This window comes from Phyllobates terribilis, unplaced genomic scaffold, assembly GCF_046119375.1.
Source record: "Phyllobates terribilis strain yellow unplaced genomic scaffold, ASM4611937v1 Scaffold_12__6_contigs__length_324123572, whole genome shotgun sequence".
In the NCBI taxonomy this organism is placed as follows: Eukaryota; Metazoa; Chordata; class Amphibia; order Anura; family Dendrobatidae; genus Phyllobates; species Phyllobates terribilis.
In genome coordinates, this window is record NW_027362772.1 from 304,645,949 (window position 1) to 304,666,847 (window position 20,899).

A 20,899-nucleotide genomic window follows, 5' to 3' on the forward strand; every position below is an offset into this window, starting at 1 on the left:
TTTATGGCTTATTTTATTAGCTCTTAGATTCATTTTTGTGACTCATTAGTCAAGCAGTACCTCAAAAAAAGGGTGTTGCTTAAACTAAAATTAGGTAAAATAACCAATAAATGTTGTAAAGTTAGACAAAAGTGTCTAAACTGTCACATGTACCATCCAGCATGGGCCACCAGGTTACAGGTGTCTCATTTAATGACTGACTGTCTATTCTAAATATCGGGAAGGATTTGTAAATCGGCACCAATTATCGTGATGTTACACCAGAAAGGGGTCCTCAGCTGCTGGACCCCATTATTACGGCTCTACCTGCTACTTCTTTGGATGATGTACATATGCTAGGTAATATATGTACATTTATGTTTATGTCTCTTGGGTTGTGAGCCATCAAATACAGTTAAAATTCACAAAAAAAAAAACAAAACATGAGAAAGGTCCAGTGAATATTCCTTTACTTTGACATCCAAAATATTTAGATTTGAGAGTCCTCAGTGGTTGATACCTTTTTAATGGCTAACTGAAAAGATGGTAACAAATTGCAAGCTTTCGAGACTACTCAGGTCTTTTCATTACTAGCCTGATGAAGAGACCCGAGTAGTCTCGAAAGCTTGCAATTTGTTACCATCTTTTCAGTTAGCCATTAAAAAGGTATCAACCACTGAGGACTCTCAAATCTAAATATTTTTCTATCTACTGGCTAACACAGTACAAGAATATATATTTTCCTTTTAACATCCAGAAATTCTCAGTCTGCTGATTCCAATACTGTAGATTCATGAAGAGATGAAACGTCGTAGGACTTACTGCCGCCTTATACTCTGTGATAATACCAGTAGAATTGATGCAATACAGCCGGCTATTATCCAGCTCGATGGAACAAGTTCTGGGTGCTTTTCTCTCGTGCTGCGGCTCCGGGTCAGGTCGAGGAGTTCAGAGAATGTCTTATCTGATGAAGATACTGTTTTACATGGACAATTGAGAAAGAAGCAGAAAGTTTACAGTAGGAGGTGGAGATCCAGGTGGGTTCTGCAATACTGGGGGGGTCCAATAGAATCATTAAATAAGTATCTTTAATGATGTGCAGTGAGAGCTTTTATTTGCTGTCAAGAGTGTAGTCTCACTATAACAACCTTGCTGTGGGTTAGCTTTAGGGGGCTTCAGCTGTAGCTGCCCACCCAAAGAACTCTGTCGTCTAGTGATCTGGATGAGTATTAGATGGGGACAGATGTCCACATAGGGCGATACCATAAAAGCAAATAAACTAGAAGCGGTCACCTAGAAGGGTTGTGACAGCCACAAATCCTATGAACACCTGCAGAATCCCAGCTGTCGCTGCTCCGTGTACAGGAGGAGCAGATAATTGGAACGGAAAAGGAATTTTTCCCGGCTGGATGGCTGAGCTGCTGGACATAGAACGATCCTCAAGCATAATTTGGCGACGCTTTTCAGAGACGAGTCGGCTCCTTTTTCCAAACAAAAACGCGTCGACAAATAAAACGATCCTCGAGTATAGTAATATCTCAGTAAAATAGGGTTTTGTCAACGCGTTTTGTCTTAAAAAAGGAGTCAGTTTGTCTCTGAAACACGTCGGCAAATATAACCCTATTTTACTGAAATATTACTACACTTGAGGACCGTTCTATGTCCAGCAGCGCAGCCACCCACCTGTGAAAAATTCCTTTTTCCATTCCACAGATTATACAGGATAATAAATAATTACTTTTTCACGGCTCTAATATGAAAAGAAACATGAACGGCCGGAAAACAGGCAAATCATAACATAGCAATGGGGTATATCAGGCGCCCCTGATTCTCCAGCACTGCTGGTATTTTCATTTTCCCAAATGTTCTATTTAGTAAAGCAGAAAAAACAGCACAGATGTGAACAAAGCCCAAGCTAAACATTCCTGGATAATTTGCTACTTTGTACCGGTATAAGTAAAATGTATCAGCTTAAGTCCAGAGGATTGTCTAGACTGGATGCAACTGTAGCAAACATCCAGCTGTAAGACCTGTTACACATGCAGAATATTGCCAGGTACTGACAGCAAAAGTATTGAAAATGGCAGGCAGGCAATCAAAACCTTTCTTAAATTATGAGTGATTGCACACGGTTTATAATTGGTGAGAATTTTACTTGCATATTAGTGTGTGAAAAATCAGGATGGTAACAACACCGGCCACGTTATTGAGTGAAATGTCACGAATGTACACATTGCACAAATTGTCTGTGTGTAAATCGACCTGTAATGCAGATTTTGAAATCCTCGGCCTGTCAATTCATTGTGCAGACTTCACCTTTGCAAAACATGGGGTATAATATTCTCAAAAAAATCGCCAACAAAATCTATGTCTAATGCGTGCAGATTTCAAAAGCAGAAAAGTTGTGAATTCACTGCAGAAAATCCATAGCTTTTTTTTTCTGTCCACTCTTTTAGGATAGAAAAATGCAGCATTTTACAGTTGTCGCAAAATGAATTAGATAAATGAGAGTTCTGAAAACGCAATAAGAAGTTGCATCTTTCTGTTTTTTTTGTCCTGCAAGTTTTTTTTTTTTAAATTACAGCATGTTAATTCTTTCAGTGTGTTACTGTGCTTTCCAAAGTTAGATCAATGAGGCTGAGCCGGAAAAAAAAATGCATAAATAAAAAAAAAAAAATGCATCAAAAACACACACATTTTAACATGGAATTATTGTTTTGTTTTTCTGCCGATTGTGTGTATTTTCACAGCTGGGAAAAAAATCACAGCAAAAATGTGTGACCATACCCAATGATTAAATGTTATTTCCTGTAAATTCCTTTAACTCCAGAACTCGTGGCTGCATCCACGCTTCACATGTATCTACACCATGGTAGTCACATAAAAAAAAAGTCACTTATCCCGGTTGTAACCCAAAGTGTCAGGCGGATGCAGATAAAGCAGCTCACGTTCTGCAGCGCTGATCTTTTCGGATGTATGCCGCCTCTGTATTTCCAGCAGTACCGCCAGGTCTCTCTTCTCCGCCATCCTATTAAACTACAAAACAAATCTCCATAAGTTTCTGCTACAGGCAGATAAAGATTCCCAATTCACATCAGGACTATAAGATCCCAGGTACGTTCAGCTGTATCACATCTAATGTAGTGTACTTAATTATATGTACCAAATATTCAGCTGGGGGTCTTTATGTAGGGGAGACAGGGCAAAAACTTAGAACAAGGATGAATCATCATCGCCACACAATAAAAGAAAAAAGAATAGATCTGCCTGTAGCCAAGCATTTTTGTTCCCCTGATCACAGCATAAAAGATATGAAATTACTGGTATTAAAAGGTAACTTCAAATCTCAGAGAGAAAGGAGGGTCTCAGAATATAAACTGATGATGACCTTTAACACTTTCAGAGCAGGAATGAATGTGTTGCATGGATTTATGTCATTCTACATCAACTAAGGAATGTGCTCCTCAGACCTGTGAGGCCATCACAACACTGGACCTAGTCACAGGACAATAAAACCTTCACACTCCTTATCTATTAACTGCTAAAACATTTATAGCCAGAACTGTTTATCTCTTCCATAATAACTCTGCTTTTCATCACCTGTCTTACCTATTGCATTTTTTTCTTTCTTGTGTGTCTTATTGTGTATAAATATGTGACTCTTCAGATTTTGTGGTATGCTAGCCTGATGAAGAGACCTGCGTAGTCTCGAAAGCTTGCAATTTGTTACCATCTTTTCAGTTAACCATTAAAAGGTATCAACCACTGAGGACTCTCAAATCTAAATATTTTTCTAGCATAATGTAGTATTTCTACCAAAAATTGCTGAATAATTGAATAAAGCATTCTGACTGAGGAGGAAAAAATAAACAAACATGTGCCCGAAGGGAGATGGAGTCTGAATTGCAGATTCTGCTGTGTTTGAGCAAATGTTGCTGAATGCAGATCTAAACCTGATGACCCTACAGAGGCCAATGGCGGCCGTCATGTTGCTTCAGTGTCCGATGTGCGATAGATCCTGGATTTCCATGAGAAATGGAAATCATGATGTAGATGTCAACACAGCCCAACACATTTATCACTTAAGCACTTAGTTGTGTGAGGTTTCCACATATCACATGCAGCAAGTATAATTTATATATTTTATCATATAACATTTCTTTAAAGATTTTTGTGCTCTTAAATGTATATAGTTGGGGATAAAAATAATGTTTGCAATTGGGCTTCATTCAAGGGAACCTGTCTGTCGCAGAGAAAAATGGTAAAATCCATAAATACATCACTGGAGAGGGGACATTCACTCTCATTGAAAATATGGGACTAATTATAACTGGGGAAGTGAGAAAAAGTTGACACTTCAACTTCCATTGAAGTAGGATCTCATGTTATGAACAGGTAATTACAACAGGGAGATTTGATGAGAACCAGCCAACAAGCCTAGGATTCATGTACTCAGAGGCAGAGAAGTACAGGGGCTTCCTCTGTTCAAAGGAATTAGCTTCCTCTGTTCAAATATCGGAGAGATGCATGATGCTATCCATGCCAGATAAAATCACAATAAGAAACATGACCACAATATCTGACACCTGGGACCTCCAGGGGTGAAGATATCCTGAAAGTTGGAGATCTCAAACTTCTAAAAGATCTAGTACATCCCACCATCAGCCCCCAAATGTGCTAATGAAGGGGAGGTATGTGGGCATAACCTTGATCTAATAAAATTCAGAGTTTGGGTTTTGGTCAATAGTCAGTCCTGGAAGGTACAGCTTGCTGTGGGTTCTGTTCGTTTTCCTAAAGAATACTTCTCTCCGCTAAGCTCTGAGCAATTTCCATGGCATCAGGTTTAGTATTTTTTCTTTTGTTATCCCTTTTATTTTATTTAATTGTAGCCAGGTACTGTAAATCATTCTGTGGAAAGCTCAGAGAATTCTTAGAAAATATAGTTAGAAGATCTCTTCCCAGCACAGCAGCAGGTGATTGACAGATCTCCACCTATGTACACATAAGGGAGAGACTTATCCATCACCAGGTGCAGGGAAGGAGCTGAACTAGTCTAGTCCCAGGCCGGATTCTCTAACAATATTTGCTCTGAAATGCTGGAGATTGTTACGCACACGCCCGGACTGACTGGCGTAAGCGTTGTTAGTGATCCCACTGGACCATGAACCGAGGAGTACCTGGAGGTGCGTGACTAAGTATCAACTCGGTTCGACTAAGGTCGCACGGCGGCTCAGTCGACTCCGTGAACCAGGGAGGAACAGAGGGACCAGGTGCTACTCCAGGTCAGACCCCGGTCACAGCTGTTGACCCACACCGAGAACGCAGGAACGGGCAGGCACAGCTGGTATGCAGGCAGGTGGGTACTGGCAGGCACAGCTAGTATGCAGACAGGCGGGTACTGGCAGGCACGGCAGGTATGCAGACTGGCAGATACTGGCAGGTAGGAAAGCAGGCTGGATAGGAACCAGTACAGACTGGGATACAGGAACAGAGCCGCGGGTGCGGTGGACTAGCAGAGCAGAACCGCAGGTGCGGAGGACAAGTGGAGCAGAGCAGAGCGAAACCGCAGGTGCGGTGGACAAGCAGAGAAGAGCGAAACAGCAGGTGCGGTGGATAAGCAGAGCAGAGCGAAACCGCAGGTGTGGTGGACAAGCAGAGAAGAGCAAAACCGCAGGTGCGGTGGACAAGCAGAGCAGAGCGAAACTGCAGGTGCGGTGGACAAGCAGAGCAGAGCGAAACCGCAGGTGCGGTGGACAAGCAGAGCAGAGCGTAACCGCAGGTGCGGTGGACAAGAAGAGCAGAGCGAAACCGCAGGTGCGGTGGACAAGCAGAGCAGAGCAAAACCGTGGGTGCGGTGGACAAGCAGAGCAGAGCAAAACCGCAGGTGCGGTGGACAAGCAGAGCAGAGCGAAACCGCAGGTGCAGTGGACAAGCAGAGCAGAGCAGAAGGTGCAGGCAGAAAGGACAGGGCTCTGTTCACATGGAACAGACTGGAAAATACAGGAAGATAGTTAGAACACAGGAAGTAGATACGGAGGCAGGGAAACGGGACAAGCAGAACCAGATACACACAAGGTACTTACAATGAAGTATCGAGTGGACACAAAACTCACAAACAGAAGTACAGAGACAACGAGTTGGAGTTAGGTGCAGGTTCAGACACTGCAGGAAAAGGGCAGGTAAAGACATAGAGACAAACAGGTAACGGGCTAGGACACAGTTCAGACAGGAACTGAACCCGGAACAAGATACAGGAAAGAGCCTGGGAACTCAGCCCCCAGGGTGGCGGAACAGACTAGAAGTCACAGATTCAGGTAACAGGCCTGGGTACCCAGCCCCCAGGGTGGCGGAAACAGACAAGATACAGGACAGGACCTGGCAACTCAGTTGCACAGAACACACTCAAATAAAGAGTTGCTCAGGAACCTCCTACTGGGTTGAGGGGGTTTAAGTATCCAGTGACTCACAACAATAGGCTGGGGACGCATAAGGAGTGCGCACACAGTAACTATAAGAATCAGGCAGTAACCACGCTGCCACCCTAAGCAATCAGACAAGAGACATGCACACAGCAGGTACTGGAGCAAAGTGTGAAGCCAGGACTGATAGGTAAGATGGCGGTCTTGCATGGTGGGAGGTGGTAAACCATGCCAGCACGCCGCCAGGGATGTTACAGTACCCCCCCTTTACGCCCCCTCTTCTTCAAGCCTGCAAGGATTTTCTGCAGAGAATTTGGAGGCCGATCCTTCGCTTCAAGAAGATTACCTCTTCTGTCCACTAGAGGGAACGAAACTGGTCTCACCATCTTGGTGACTAGGATGCTTCCTCCCATCGAGCTATCCTCAGCAACAGATGAAGTGGGTGAAGTATCAGGAACAGGACACGGGAAAGTCTCTCTCCATTTGTTAATATCGGGTAGCACCCCAAAGGATTCACGGGACAACTGGAGATCCTCCACCGGGTTGGAGGGGTGCAGAGACTCGGGGGTAACCACCGCCTTGAAGTACACTTTGCCAAGCTTACTGGATGAAGTGGCCGAAGTACCAGGTACAGGGAGCAGAAAGGTCTCTCTCCATTTGTTCTCAGGTAGCACCCCGAAGGATTCAAGAGACAACTGGAAGTCCTCCGCCTGGTTGGAGGGGTGCAGAGACTTGGAGGTAGCCACCGCCTTGATGGACTTATTGCCAGATTTATTATAGATGGAGGATCCTTGCTTAGGGACCAACTTCAGTCTGGTTTCTGAGATGACACGTCTGCGAGGCCATGTGGTACCTGAAGCCAGATCATTGGTAAAATCGTCGAGACTGTGTGGGGACAATGCCTCCGCCTCCCCTCCTTCGGAGATTTCAGCGCACAGCGAGTCAGCGACTAGCAGATCTGGTGAAGAAGAGGACACTGCTGACTGTCCTGAAGATATGGGGACTGGACACCCCTTGTACCTCAGCAGTCCCCCAGGAAACACCATACAGGATCTCCAGGCCTGAGCGGCACTAGATCTCTCGGCTCTGGACGACCTGTGGGTAAACCAGACAGCACCTGGAATGTGAACATCTTCATGTGTAATGCTCCAATCTGGAGCTTAATTTGAACAGACATATTTTGACTGTTTCTGAGTAGGGCTCGTCCTTCCGCTGACAATGCCCATACCGGATTCTGGAGTTGTCGGACGGGAATCAGACACCGACTCTTCAAGGCTTTACGCCCGAAACTTCCAGTTAATCCGAGGCCTTCACTTGCCATGGAGACAGTCACGGTCATCTGTGGAGAGGAAACACTAACGCCAAGGGCAGCCTCTCCTACAGGCCTAATGTCTTGGGATTCTCCAACCTTCGCTGGACAAAGACCATCAGGGTGTCCCAAACAACCGCAGCGAAACCGCAATCCGATTTTGTGACTGAGTTCCGGCCTCTGCTTTGCCTGACGAACATGGTCATCCTTCATGGATTCTGTGCGGATAGCTGCCTCTACAGGCTGGGGAACAGGAGGTCTTTGGGAGGACAGAACCTGGCGTGACAGTTTACCTCTACACCTTGCACGTCTGGACTGCCTCTTGAGGTTGGGAAGAGAAGTATTCTGTGGAACATTATCATCCTGTGTGGATTCTGTGTAGGCAGCAGTCTTTTCAGGCTTGAGAGCTGGTGGGCTACCTACACGCATCACCCATCGGGACTGCTCCAGGATATTGGGAAGGGAAGCTTTAACAGAAGCCTCAGGGTTACGGTCATCGAAGACTATTAGAAAGGCCACCAGGAAGGCCTGCAGGTCAGAGACGATAGGATCCCATGCTTCCCATAGGGGGGTGATCCAATTCAAGGCATCACCCGCTAAGTAGGACATCATAAATGCTACTTTAACCCGATCAGTGGGAAAATAGTGAGCATAGAATTTGAAATGCAGCATACATTGCTCCACAAACACACGGCTTTGTTTTGGATCCCGGTAGTATCGTGGTGAATCCGCAGGAACGAGTGCTGATAGCTCCATTTGGGCTGGTGCGTAAATCGACTGGACCTCAGCTTGAGAAAAAATTTTCCTTGGTGCATGTATTCGCCAAACAAGAATTCAAATGTCTCCGAGAGCGAAGGGCCATGGGGTTCAATGGGGACCATGGCCTGAGAAAACTGTTACGCACACGCCTGGACTGAATGGTGTGAGCGTGGTTAGTGATCCCACTGGACCATGAACCGAGGAGTGCCTGGAGGAGCGTGACTAAGTATCAACTTGGTCCGACCAAGGTCGCACGGCGGCTCAGTCGACTCCGTAAACCAGGGAGGAACCGAGCAAAGGAACCAGGTGCTACTCCAGGTCAGACCCCGGTCACAGCTGTTGACCCACACCGGGAATGCAGGAATGGGCAGGCACAGCTGGTATGCAGACAGGTGGGTACTGGCAGGCACGGCTGGTATGCAGACAGGCGGGTACTGGCAGGCACGGCTGGTATGCAGAGAGGCAGGTACTGGCAGGCATGGCAGGCATGCAGACTGGCAGATACTGGCAGGTAGGAACGCAGGCTGGATAGGAACCAGTACAGACTGGGATACAGGAACAGAGCCGCGGGTGCGGTGGACTAGCAGAGCAGAACCGCAGGTGCGGAGGACAAGCGGAGCAGAGCAGAGCAAAATAGCAGGTGCGGTGGACAAGCAGAGCAGAGCGAAACCGCAGGTGCGGTGGACAAGCAGAGCAGAGCGAAACCGCAGGTGCGGTGGACAAGCAGAGCATAGCGAAACCGCAGGTGCGGTGGATAAGCAGAGCAGAGCGAAACCGCAGGAGCGGTGGACAAGCAGAGCAGAGCGAAACCGCAGGTGCGGTGGATAAGCAGAGAAGAGCGAAACCGCAGGTGCGGTGGACAAGCAGAGCAGAGCGAAACCGCAGGTGCAGTGGACAAGCAGAGCAGAGTGAAACTGCAGGTGCGGTGGACAAGCAGAGCAGAGCGAAACCGCAGGTGCGGTGGACAAGCAGAGCAGAGTGAAACCGCAGGTGCGGTGGACAAGCAGAGCAGAGCGAAACCGCAGGTGCGGTGGACAAGCAGAGCAGAGCGAAACCGCAGGTGCGGTGGACAAGCAGAGCAGAGCGAAACCGCAGGTGCGGTGGATAAGCAGAGCAGAGTGAAACCGCAGGTGCGGTGGACAAGCAGAGCAGAGCAGAAGGTGCAGGCAGACAGGACAGGGCTCTGTTCACATGGAACAGACTGGAAAATACAGGAAGATAGTTAGAACACAGGAGGTAGATACGGAGGCAGGGAAACGGGACAAGCAGAACCAGATACACACAAGGTACTTACAATGAAGTAGCGAGTGGACACAAAACTCACAAACAAAAGTACAGAAACAGCAAGTTGTAGTTAGGTGGAGGTTCAGACACTGCAGGAAAAGGGCAGGTACGGCCATAGAGACAAACAGGTAACGGGCTAGGACACAGTTCAGACAGGAACTGAACCCGGAACAAGATACAGGAACGAGCCTGGGAACTCAGCCCCCAGGGTGGCGGAAACAGACTAGAAGTCACAGATACAGATAACGGGCCTGGGTATAAAGCCCCCAGGGTGGCGGAACAGACTAGAAGTCACAGATTCAGGTAACAGGCCTGGGTACTCAGCCCCCAGGGTGGCGGAAACAGACAAGATACAGGACAGGACCTGGCAACTCAGTTGCACAGAACACACTGAAAGAAAAGTTGCTCAGGAACCTCCTACTGGGTTGAGGGGGTTTAAGTATCCAGTGACTCACAACAATAGGCTGGGGACGCATAAGGAGTACGCACACAGTAACTATAAGAATCAGGCAGTAACAGCGCCACCACCCTAAGTAAACAGACAAGAGACATGCACACAGCAGGTACTGGAGCAAAGTGTGCAGCCAGGACTGAAAGGTAAGATGGCGGTCTTGCATGGTGGAAGGTGGTAAACCATGCCAGCATGCCGCCAGGGATGTTACAGAGATTTTCCGAAAATAATATGGCTGCAATCATGCAACCAGGCTGTGATTCATGATGCCTTTGGTTTGGCCATCATGAATTAAATAACTGGGGTAACCCTGGACTCTGAACTTTCCTTCAAACTACATATCCAAACCCTTTCCACTTCCTGCCAACTCCAACTCAAAAATATCTCCTGGATCCGCACATTCCTCAACCATGAATCTGCAAAAACACTAGTGCACGCCCTCATCATCTCCCGCCTTGACTACTGCAACCTCCTGCTCTGTGGCCTCCCCTCTAACACTCTCGCACCCCTCCAATCTATCCTAAACTCTGCTGCTCGACTAATCAACCTGTCCACCCGCTATTCCCCGGCCTCTCCTCTCTGTCAATCTCTTCACTGGCTCCCCATTGCTCAGAGACTCCAGTTCAAAACCCTAACCATGACATACAAAGCCATTCACAACCTGTCTCCTCCATATATCTCTGACCTAGTCTCCCGTTACATACCCGCACGCAACCTCCGATCCTCACAAGATCTCCTTCTCTACTCCTCTCTTATCTCCTCCTCCCACAATAGCATACAAGATTTCTCCCGTGCTTCCCCCCTACTCTGGAACTCTCTACCCCAACGTATCAGACTCTCGCCTACCGTGGAAACCTTCAAAAGGAACCTAAAGACCCACCTCTTCCGACAATCCTACAACCTGCAGTAACCACCGCTCCACCATACCGCTGCACGACCATCTCTACCCTCACCTACTGTATCCTCACCCATCTCTTGTAGATTGTGAGCCCTCGCGGGCAGGGTCCTCGCTCCTCCTGTACCAGTCGTGGTCACATTGTTTTCAAGATTATTGTAATTGTTCTTGTATTATACCCCTTTTTCACATGTAAAGCGCCATGGAATAAATGGCGCTATAATAATTAATAATAATAATAATAATAATAAACTGGTTCCTCTTAAAATTTTTGCGTTGCACGTGACATTCTAACATGGCGTTTGTAATTCTTTTCTGTCTTTTTTTCTGAGCTCCTCTCAGCTGAATTATGACCACAGATCACATATAAGTTGCGTTCAACTTTGATATAGACATAAATCACCTGAGATGAGCTCAGAAGAAAGATAAGAGTAATAAACTGTCAGCTCAAAGACGGATTCTCAATTTATTCTGTAACCAGCAATGTTGCAAGTTAAACAAAGTGCCTGGAAATTGTAAAAAATTTTTAATGACACCCAATTGCAAAAATTGCTTTTGAAGAGGTCTATATCCTTAAAGGAAATATCTTGCATGCATTTTTTTATTACAAAGGGTTCAGACTCTGCCAAAACTCTTACTGTTGCTCTTATTCATTCTCGTCTGGACTATTGCAACTCTCTACTAATCGGTCTCCCTCTTACTAAACTCTCCCCTTTCCAATCCGTCCTGAATGCAGCAAGCTGGATCGTATTCCTCTCCAACCGCTACACCGATGCCTCCACCTTGTGCCAGTCATTACACTGGTTACCCATCGCTACAGAATCCAATAAAAAAGTATCACTCTCACCCACAAAGCTCTCCACAGTTCAGCACCGCCCTATATCTCCTCCCTCATCTCTCACTATCACCCTACTCATACCCTCTGTTCTGCTAATGACCCAAGACTAACATTCTCAATAATTCAAACCTCCCACTCCTGTCTCCAAAACTTCTTGTGTGCTGCGCCACTTCTCTGGAATGCACTACCCAGGATAATTCGATTAATTCCCAATACCTACAGTTTTAACCGTGCCCTGAAAACTCCCTTCTTTAGACTGGCGTATTACCTCACTTATGTAACTATTCCAGTTTTGCTCATACAAAATTTTCTTCCAAATCTTGTCCCTCCAAGCATTTGTTCACACACCCTCCATGCATTTAATAGCCCTTTGTGTCTGTACAGTACACATTTTGGCTGGTGACCAGATCATGCAGTGTTATTTGAATACTCGATTTATTATATTTATGGCTGGACTGTACAATACAAGGAACTTTTTACCATTCACCTTTCGTGTCTCCCCTATTTCCTCATAGATTGTAGCTTGCGGACAGAAACCTCACTCTGCTTGGTATCTGATGAGTTATGTGTTACTCTCTTATGTCTTTATTGTCTGTACAAGTAAAGTGCAGCAGAATATGTTGGCGCTATAGAAATAACAATTATTATTCAGAGATCGTTAAAAAAATGTAAGTAGTAATTTCACTAGTAAACGTCCTTACAGTGTTTGGCTGTTGCGTTCACAAGTTCCCAAGTTGGGACATGATCACTGCAGAAGGTAAAGACTGGTGCGGTATTGGAAGCAGCGGGAGTCGGTGAGGGGACTATTACTACTTTTATCTTTTAATGCAATCTGAGCATTTTACGAGATTTTTTAAACTGAAAAGAGAACATCCATTAATAATTTGCAAAAAGCGAGTCTGCATTAGTCAGTTCTGCAGGAAGGCGTCCAGTGTAGGACTGATTCTGTGTATATAGTGTGACAATTATTCATATACATAAATATATATATATATATATACACACATAAACACAGATCAATACGGTTTTATAACCATGGTATAATACAGAATATCTGATGATCCAGTGACTCGCCCCCTGGGCCGTGGGGCACTCAGAACGGGGCTTCAGGGCGATGCTGGGAGTAGTAGTGGCGACCCGGTCCCGTGGCTCAGGGTGGTCAGAGCAAATGCTGTGACAGTGTATTTGTAGGTTTTGAAAGTCCGACTACGCCACCCGTGGATTGCGGTCAGGGAGCACCGCCGCTGCAAGGCAGACCGCTGAGGCTGATGTAGATGTGCAGCACAGCGATAGGATAACTCCCCAAGGGAAGAGTGCAGCCTCAGGGCAGTGTAATAGGATGCTGGGGGGTGATGGTGCAGGCGCAGCAGTAACCACACAGAGTCCAATAATGCAGTCCAGGGTCTTTTACTGCAGATCTTATCACTGACCCACCAGGAGTACAGGGTAGGAATGGACCTGGGTGTCTGAGGGCATTCGGGCGAGCTCTACTGGTCAGGGTGAGTGGGTAGGCCTACCGTTCTCTCTCTGCCATTGCTGACTATCTCCCCCTTTAGTGGTGTGATAGCCCACGTCCCTGAGCTGGCCGTGTACTACGCCTGTATGGCTTGCGACTCGGGCCTTAGGTACCTGTAGCTTCTCCGTGCTGTACCGGTCCCTCTGTGTGGCGGAGCCTCCAGGCTTCTCAGGCCAAGGAACCTGAAATCCCTTGCGGGTTGGTTATCTGCTGCAGGACTTGCAACCCTGACAGCCTCGGACCCCAGTGTCCGGTTGTGTAGTTCTCTCTCTGCCAGGACCGGCTCTCATCGCCTCTGTCCCTGGCTTGCTGTTCCTCCTATGCCTCCTGGACTCCTCAGCTGCGGCTGACCTGTCCCTCTCTTCTGGGAACCCTTCTGGAAGCTTCAGAAGTGGGTCCTGGTCTCCCTAACCCTGCCCTCAGTACCAGCTTTTATAGGGGCAGCCTGCTCCCCCTACTGGCCTTGGACAGGAGGTGCTGCATGCTAATGGTCCCTGACCAGAGAACCTCCCTCCTGCTCTCAGACACAGCCTTAAATGTTTGTGGCATACAGGCCTGGGGTGACACATTCCCCCTAGTAAAGCTTAGTACTCCGGGACTAAACAAGAAACACGAATACAGGGCATAAATTATAACATAAACACAACAAAGAAGAAAACAACAAACACCACCACGTATTGAGTTCTTTAGGTCACAGTGTGGTCTGTGACCGGGTGTCCGTTTCACCCAGTAAGGCGAAGTCTTAAACGGTGCGGGGACCTGTCCAAAGCAAACCCCAAGCATTGGCCCTGGGCGTGGCTGCAAGGCGAAGCTATCTACTTTAGACCACACGGGGCCAAACCAGACAGGTTTTTCTTCCGTGGCAGTCTTCGCAAAAGGCACCAAGTGCAACTATTCACAATGTAGTTCCGGTTATCCAAAGTTCATAACCTGTCAGTCCATATATGCAGAAAAACTGGAGAAAACACTATTAGTTACAGGTAACAAACATATTAAATATATACATTGTACATTTTAGATCTTGTACTTATATCCTCCAGCGAGCTGGTGTTTGACCCCTAGTGCTCCTGGTTGACCTCCTTAACCCACTGTCTGGTGGGGGACCAACCTGGCTTTCCCTACTATCATTGAGGGTGCCGCTACTAGCGAGGTTCATAGGCAGGGCAGGCAGCTGTCCACAAGTTCTTTGGCTTACCGCAGGCATGGCAGGCTCACTGTCAGCAGAGGGTTGACTCTCCTGGGCTGCTGGCGTGGGTTCTTCCGCCTCTGGGGCCGCTTGCTCTTCTTGTTCTTCCTGTCCTCCTGTAGGCTCCTGCTGGGTAGGCTGAAGGAAGTGTAGGACGGGTACCACTATTGCGCTATTTATCTGAGTCCAGGTCCGGGGGAACTCTCCGAGAACTGTGCTGATCATCTCTTCCTTGTCCTCTGCGGGTTCAAGGTCATCTTGATCTTCATTTGGACTCTGTAGTTGCTCGGGGCACCGTTTTAGGTGGTCTCTGGAGACGGTGCTAGTGGTTTCTCCTCCATCCTTGGTAATCACACATACCTTCGGGTTGTTGTGGTCAGACTGTAGTACTGTGTACGGGTCTCTTTCCCACTGGTCATCCAGCTTGTGAAGCCTTCTCTTCCGCTTCAGGACCTGCTCACCAGGTTCCAGGGGACCAGCAGGGGCGTGTTGGTTGAAGAGCCTCTCTTGCTTTTCTCTCGCTTGAGCCAGACTCCTCTCCACACTCTCCTGTACCTTCTTGTACTGTAGCCGCCGTTCCATATCCCAGTCCGCGTCTGGGGAGGTGTCATCGGGTGTCAGGACTCCCATCTCCAGGTCTATCGGCAGTTTACCTGGTCTTGCTCGCATCAGGTAAGCCGGGGTGCAATTTGTAGCATTCACCGGGATATGGTTGTACAAATCAATCAGGTCTGGCAGCTTCTCCGGCCACAGGCTGCGTTCTTCCAAGGGTAACGTCTTGAGGAGATCGATGACGATATTGTTCATTTTCTCACACAGCCCGTTGGTTTGCGGGTGGTAAGGCGTTGTCCGAATCTTCCTACAGCCGTAGAGGTTGCAGAACTCCTGGAATACTTCAGCCTTAAACGCTGGACCTTGATCTGTCAAGACCTGTTCCGGATACCCATGTGGACGGCAGAAGTGTTGTTGGAAGGCTCTGGCCGCTGTTTGGGCTGTCAGGTCTTTAACAGGAACCACTACCAGGAACCGGGAGTAATGGTCCACAATCGTGAGGGCATAGACGTAGCCGGACCGGCTTGGAGCCAACTTCACATGGTCCAGAGTTACCAGCTCAAGAGGCTGCCTGGTGACGATGGGCCTCAAGGGTGTCTGCTGGCTGGTACGGTCCTTCCTTCTGAGGTGACATGGGCCGCAGTCCCTGCTCCACTTCTCGATGGCCCTTCTCATGCCGACCCAGTAGAACCGCTCTCTCAGTAGGAACTCCAGTTTCTTCCACCCGAAGTGTCCCGCTCTGTCATGGTAGGCCTCCAGGACCATTGCTGCATCTCGCCTTGGGACCAATATCTGCCAGGTCAGCTCGTGCGTCCGGTGGTTGACAAGCCTTCTGCACAGCTTACCCTCGTAGAGGAATAGCCTGCTTTTCTCCTTCCATATCTGCTTGGCTTCCTCTGGAGCGTCCGGGCCAGGGCTAGCGTCTTCCTGGGTTAACATGTCTTTCACCAGGCGTATTGCAGGGTCGCTATCTTGCGTTTCAGCCCAGCCGTGGTGGGGTAAGGGGTTGAACATGACGGTGGTTAAGTCTTTGTCTCTTACCCGGTGAGAATACTGAGTGGCCCCATACCGGTGGAACGCAGGGAGCTCTATTTCCTCCAGCTCTTCCGAGTCGTCTTCTCCTTCAGGTAGGTGGGGCATTCTTGATAGGGCTTCTGCGTTGGTTCTGCCTGCAAGGTATTTGATTGCGAAGTCATAATTGGATAGCCGGGCCATCCACCGCTGTTCTAGAGCACCTAGTCTTGCATTGTCCAGATGCATCAACAGGTTGTTGTCCGTGTACACGGTGAACTTTGCGGAGGCCAAGTAATGCTTAAACCGTTCCGTGACGGCCCACACCACTGCCAAGAATTCTAGCTTGAAGGAGCTGTAATTCTCCGGGTTTCTTTCAGTGGGCCTCAGCTTCCGGCTGGCATACGCGATCATCCTTTCTCTGCCCTGTTGGTTCTGTGACAGTACGGCTCCCAGTCCCACATTACTGGCATCTGTGTGGAGGATAAAAGGCTGGCCATAATCGGGGTAGGCCAGGATCTCATCCCCATTGAGGGCCATCTTCAACTGGCGGAAGGACTCCTCTTCCGGCCTGTCCCACTTGAAGGGTGGCTTGTGACTTCTGGATTTAGATTGCCCTATCAGGAGGTCCTGCATAGGGGCTGCCATCTTAGTGAACCCGGGGATGAACCTTCGGTAGTAGCCTACCAACCCGAGGAATTGCCTCACTTCTTTGATGTTAGAGGGGCTTGGCCAGCTCTTGATGGCTGTAACTTTGTCGGGGTCGGGGGCTACTCCCTCTGCACTCACCACGTGTCCTAGGTACTGGACCTTCGGTTTTAACAGGTGGCACTTTAAAGGCTTCACTTTCAGGCCGTAGCCTGCCAGGGCTTCGAACACCTCGGCCAAGTGCTTTAGATGGTCCTCGTAAGTCTTCGAATAGACGATCACGTCGTCCAGGTAAAGGAGTTTCGGTGCCCTAGACAGCATTCCATCAGCCTCTGGAAGGTCCCTGGTGTGTTGCAGAGCCCGAAGGGCATAAAGTTGAACTCACTCAGTCCCATCGGGGTGGTGAAGGCGATCTTCTCCTTATCAGCCTCTGCCACAGGAACCTGCCAGTACCCGCTAGTAAGGTCCAAAGTAGAGAAGAAATTAGCTGATTTTAGAGCTGCTAAAGACTCCTCTATCCTAGGTAACGGGTACGCATCTTTATGGGTGATACGATTGATTTGTCTATAGTCCACGCACATTCTCATGGTACCGTCTTTCTTTTTTACCAAAACTAAGGGAGCTGCCCAGGGGCTACAGCTGTCTCTAATGACCCCAGCTTCTTTCATTTCTCTCAGCATACCCTTTGCGTTCTGATAATGTGCAGGGGGTACAGGCCTGTGTCTCTCTTTTATTGGTGGGTGGCTCCCCGTGGGGATATGGTGTTCTATCCCTCTTACTCTGCCGAAGTCTAGCGGGTGCTTGCTAAAAATTCTCTCGTACTCCTGAACCACCCGGTATACTCCTTGTTTTTGGTGCAGGGGAGTGGAGTCAGCACCCACATGGAGTTTCTGGCACCAGTCCTCCTGTTGTTTCTGGGAGCCATTACCCTCCGCCTGAGGAGATGGAGGCAAAGGTTCCACGGCCCTGATAGCTTTGTGCTCAACAGCAAACAGTTTGGCAAGTGTAGCGTACCTGGGTAAGTGTACCTCCCTCTCCCCAATGTTAAGAATGCGAACGGGCACCCTCTCATGACGGACATCAACCACCCCCCGGGCTGTCAAAATGGTGGGCCTGCTGTCTGAGTACACGGGTTCTACCATGGCTTGGTAGTCTCTGCCTCTCAACCCGATTGCAGTCCGACACCAGATCATCATTTCACTTTTGGGAGGCATGGCAATGGGGAACGGGTCGCTCATCCTCACGCTACCGATCTCACCACCAGACAGTTCTACCTGTTGCCGTCTCATCAGGGCTCTTATCTCTTTCTGGAGGACCCTCTGTTGGCTGGAACTAGCATTCACCGCCACCTGCTGCAAAATCACAATTACTTCTGAAAGACAGTTTTCAATCACATTAGTACCCAAGGTTATTTTAGGGTGACTTTCACGACGGTCAATGTCCATAATGATCACTCCCTGTGCCGGCAGCTCCACCTTACCAATCTTGATGGTCATTTCTCTGAACCCCACCTGCGGCACGGGTTGGCTGGCAATGATGCTTAAGTCATCGTCTGGATAGCGGGTTATGTCAGCGTCACTCCAGTACCGCTTGAAAAGTACATAGGGGATGGTAGTCACTTGAGACCCGGTGTCCAGCAGTGCACTCATGGGGATACCGTCCAGCACTACGGGTAAGACCGGGCATCCTCCCACGTACTTATCACGCCAATTAGACGGGCCTGATGACCTTATGCCTGGGGGTTGGCCCTCTGACCCAGGTCGGACCCATTTAAAGTACAGTACCTTGCTATGTGTCCTGGCTGACTGCAACGGCGGCAAATCGGCTGTCCATCCTCAGTGTAGCGGTCGGCAGGCCTCCCTCTGAACAGCGGGATCCTCCTCTGTCGACGCCATGGGACATCCTCCGGACTCGAAGCCAGTTCGATTGGTCTTGACGGTTCCACCTGCAACGACTGTACGGTCCTGGTCAATGCAGCCACACTCTTTGTTAGCTCCTGGACCTGATGGTGCAGGGCTGCAGGCTGGGATGGATTTAGGGCCTGTGCATCAGCCCCCACAAGGTCTGCGGGGTAGGGCGCTGCCCCCTGATGGTAAGTGATGGCAGGGCGCCGGGAAGCTACAGCGCCACCTGGTGCGGGTTCTCTGAGCACCCGGATGGCCCTATCCTTGAACTGCGCAAAAGTCAAATCGGGGTTCTGTAGGGCCATGAGGTGCAGCTGAGTCCTGTGGGCGCTGGACAGCAGACCTTCTATGAACTGGTCAGTCAACAGTTTATCAGTGTCCTGCACGCTACCAGGGTCAGCTTGTTTGATAGCTCTCAGGGCTTCTTGCAGGTTCAAGGCATAGTCTCTGATACTATCCTGGGCCCGCTGCTTACAGCCATAGAACCGCATTTTGATTTCTGCTGAGGTACGGGTGTCAAAGGTACTCCGCACCCGGGTCAGAATGTCCTTTAGAGTCCTTTTCTCCTCATCTGACCATGATTTCACTTCCCGCTGGGCTGCACCGGTGAGCTGCCCCGTTAGAATGCTCACTTTCTGTTCTTCTGTCAGGGGATAAACTTTAAATAAACTGTGCAGTCTTTCCCTAAAGTCAGTTAGGGTATGGGATTCCCCTGAGTATTGGGGCAGCCAGGCTGCTCCGGGGATGTAGGGCATGGAGAACGGCATCACCGCTGCTGCAGCCACGCTGGTGGTAGAATGTCCCTCCGCGTCCGTCATCTTCCTCCCCCCTAGTTAATCGTGGCCTACCTTCCGTTGATCCTCTTCCATAGGCCGCGGCTCCGCTGGTGCTGCTCCGTGCGAGGACCTTGCGTCGCGTCCTGGTGACATCAGCGTCGCTCTCTCTCCTTCCAGGACCTTGCGCAGCGTCGGTGCGTAGGACGGGGCCTCAGGTCTCACGCGGTTTGGACGTCCACGCCCCTCTTCTTCCTGCGCGGCGTCCTGAAGATGGCATCCGATGGCGGGAAAATGGCTGAAGATGGCGGGAAACGACTGAAGATGGCGGGAGACGACCGAAGATGGCGGGAAACGGCTCCGGATGGCGGGAAACCTCTTTTTAAGGTACGTGTTCAGTCTTTTTCAGGCGCGCAATACCCGTTTGTGACGGGTTGGTCACAATCCTGCCGACTACGCCAAAGCTGACTCGCCCGCTGGGCCGTGGGGCACTTGGAACCGGGCTTCAGGGCGATGCTGGGAGTAGTAGTGGCGACCCGGTCCCGTGGCTCAGGGTGGTCAGACCAAATGCTGTGACAGTGTATTTGTAGGTTTTGAAAGTCCGACTACGCCACCCATGGATTGCGGTCAGGGAGGACCGCCGCTGCAAGGCAGACCGCTGAGGCTGGTGTAGATGTGCAGCACAGGGATAGGATAACTCCCCAAGGGAAGAGTGCAGCCTCAGGGCAGTGTAATAGGATGCTGGGGGGTGATGGTGCAGGCGCAACAGGAATCACACAGAGTCCAATAATGCAGTCCAGGGTCTTTTACTGCAGATCTTATCACTGACCCACCAGGAGTACAGGGTAGGAATGGACCTGGGTGTCTGAGGGCATTCGGGCGAGCTCCACTGGTCAGGGTGAGTGGGTAGGCCTACCGTTCTCTCTCTGCCCTCGCTGACTATCTCCCCCTTCAGTGGTGTGATAGCCCACGTCCCTGAGCTGGCCGTGTACTACGCCTGTATGGCTTGCGACTCGGGCCTTAGGTACCTGTAGCTTCTCCGTGCTGTACCGGTCCATCTGTGTGGCGGAGCCTCCAGGCTTCTCAGGCCAAGGAACCTGAAATCCCTTGCGGGTTGGTTATCTGCTGCAGGACTTGCAACCCTGACAGCCTCGGACCCCAGTGTCCGGTTGTGTAGTTCTCTCTCTGCCAGGACCGGCTCTCATCGCCTCTGTCCCTGGCTTGCTGTTCCTCCTATGCCTCCTGGACTCCTCAGCTGCGGCTGACCTGTCCCTCTCTTCTGGGAACCCTTCTGGAAGCTTCAGAAGTGGGTCCTGGTCTCCCTAACCCTGCCCTCAGTACCAGCTTTTATAGGGGCAGCCTGCTCCCCCTACTG

The 20,899-nt window shown here is 49.3% G+C and overlaps 1 protein-coding gene across 1 annotated transcript in view; it reads right to left on the minus strand.

Moving 5' to 3' along the window:
* Positions 1–2,143: 2,143 nt before the first annotated feature.
* LOC141172794 (uncharacterized) overlaps positions 2,144–20,899 on the minus strand; it is a 99,961-nt gene continuing 81,205 nt past the window's right edge. The window contains exon 24 of the mRNA XM_073657314.1: positions 2,144–3,015. Coding sequence (XP_073513415.1) covers positions 2,872–3,015 — 144 coding nt within the window. The 3' untranslated portion in view covers positions 2,144–2,871. The remainder of the gene's footprint in view (positions 3,016–20,899) is intronic.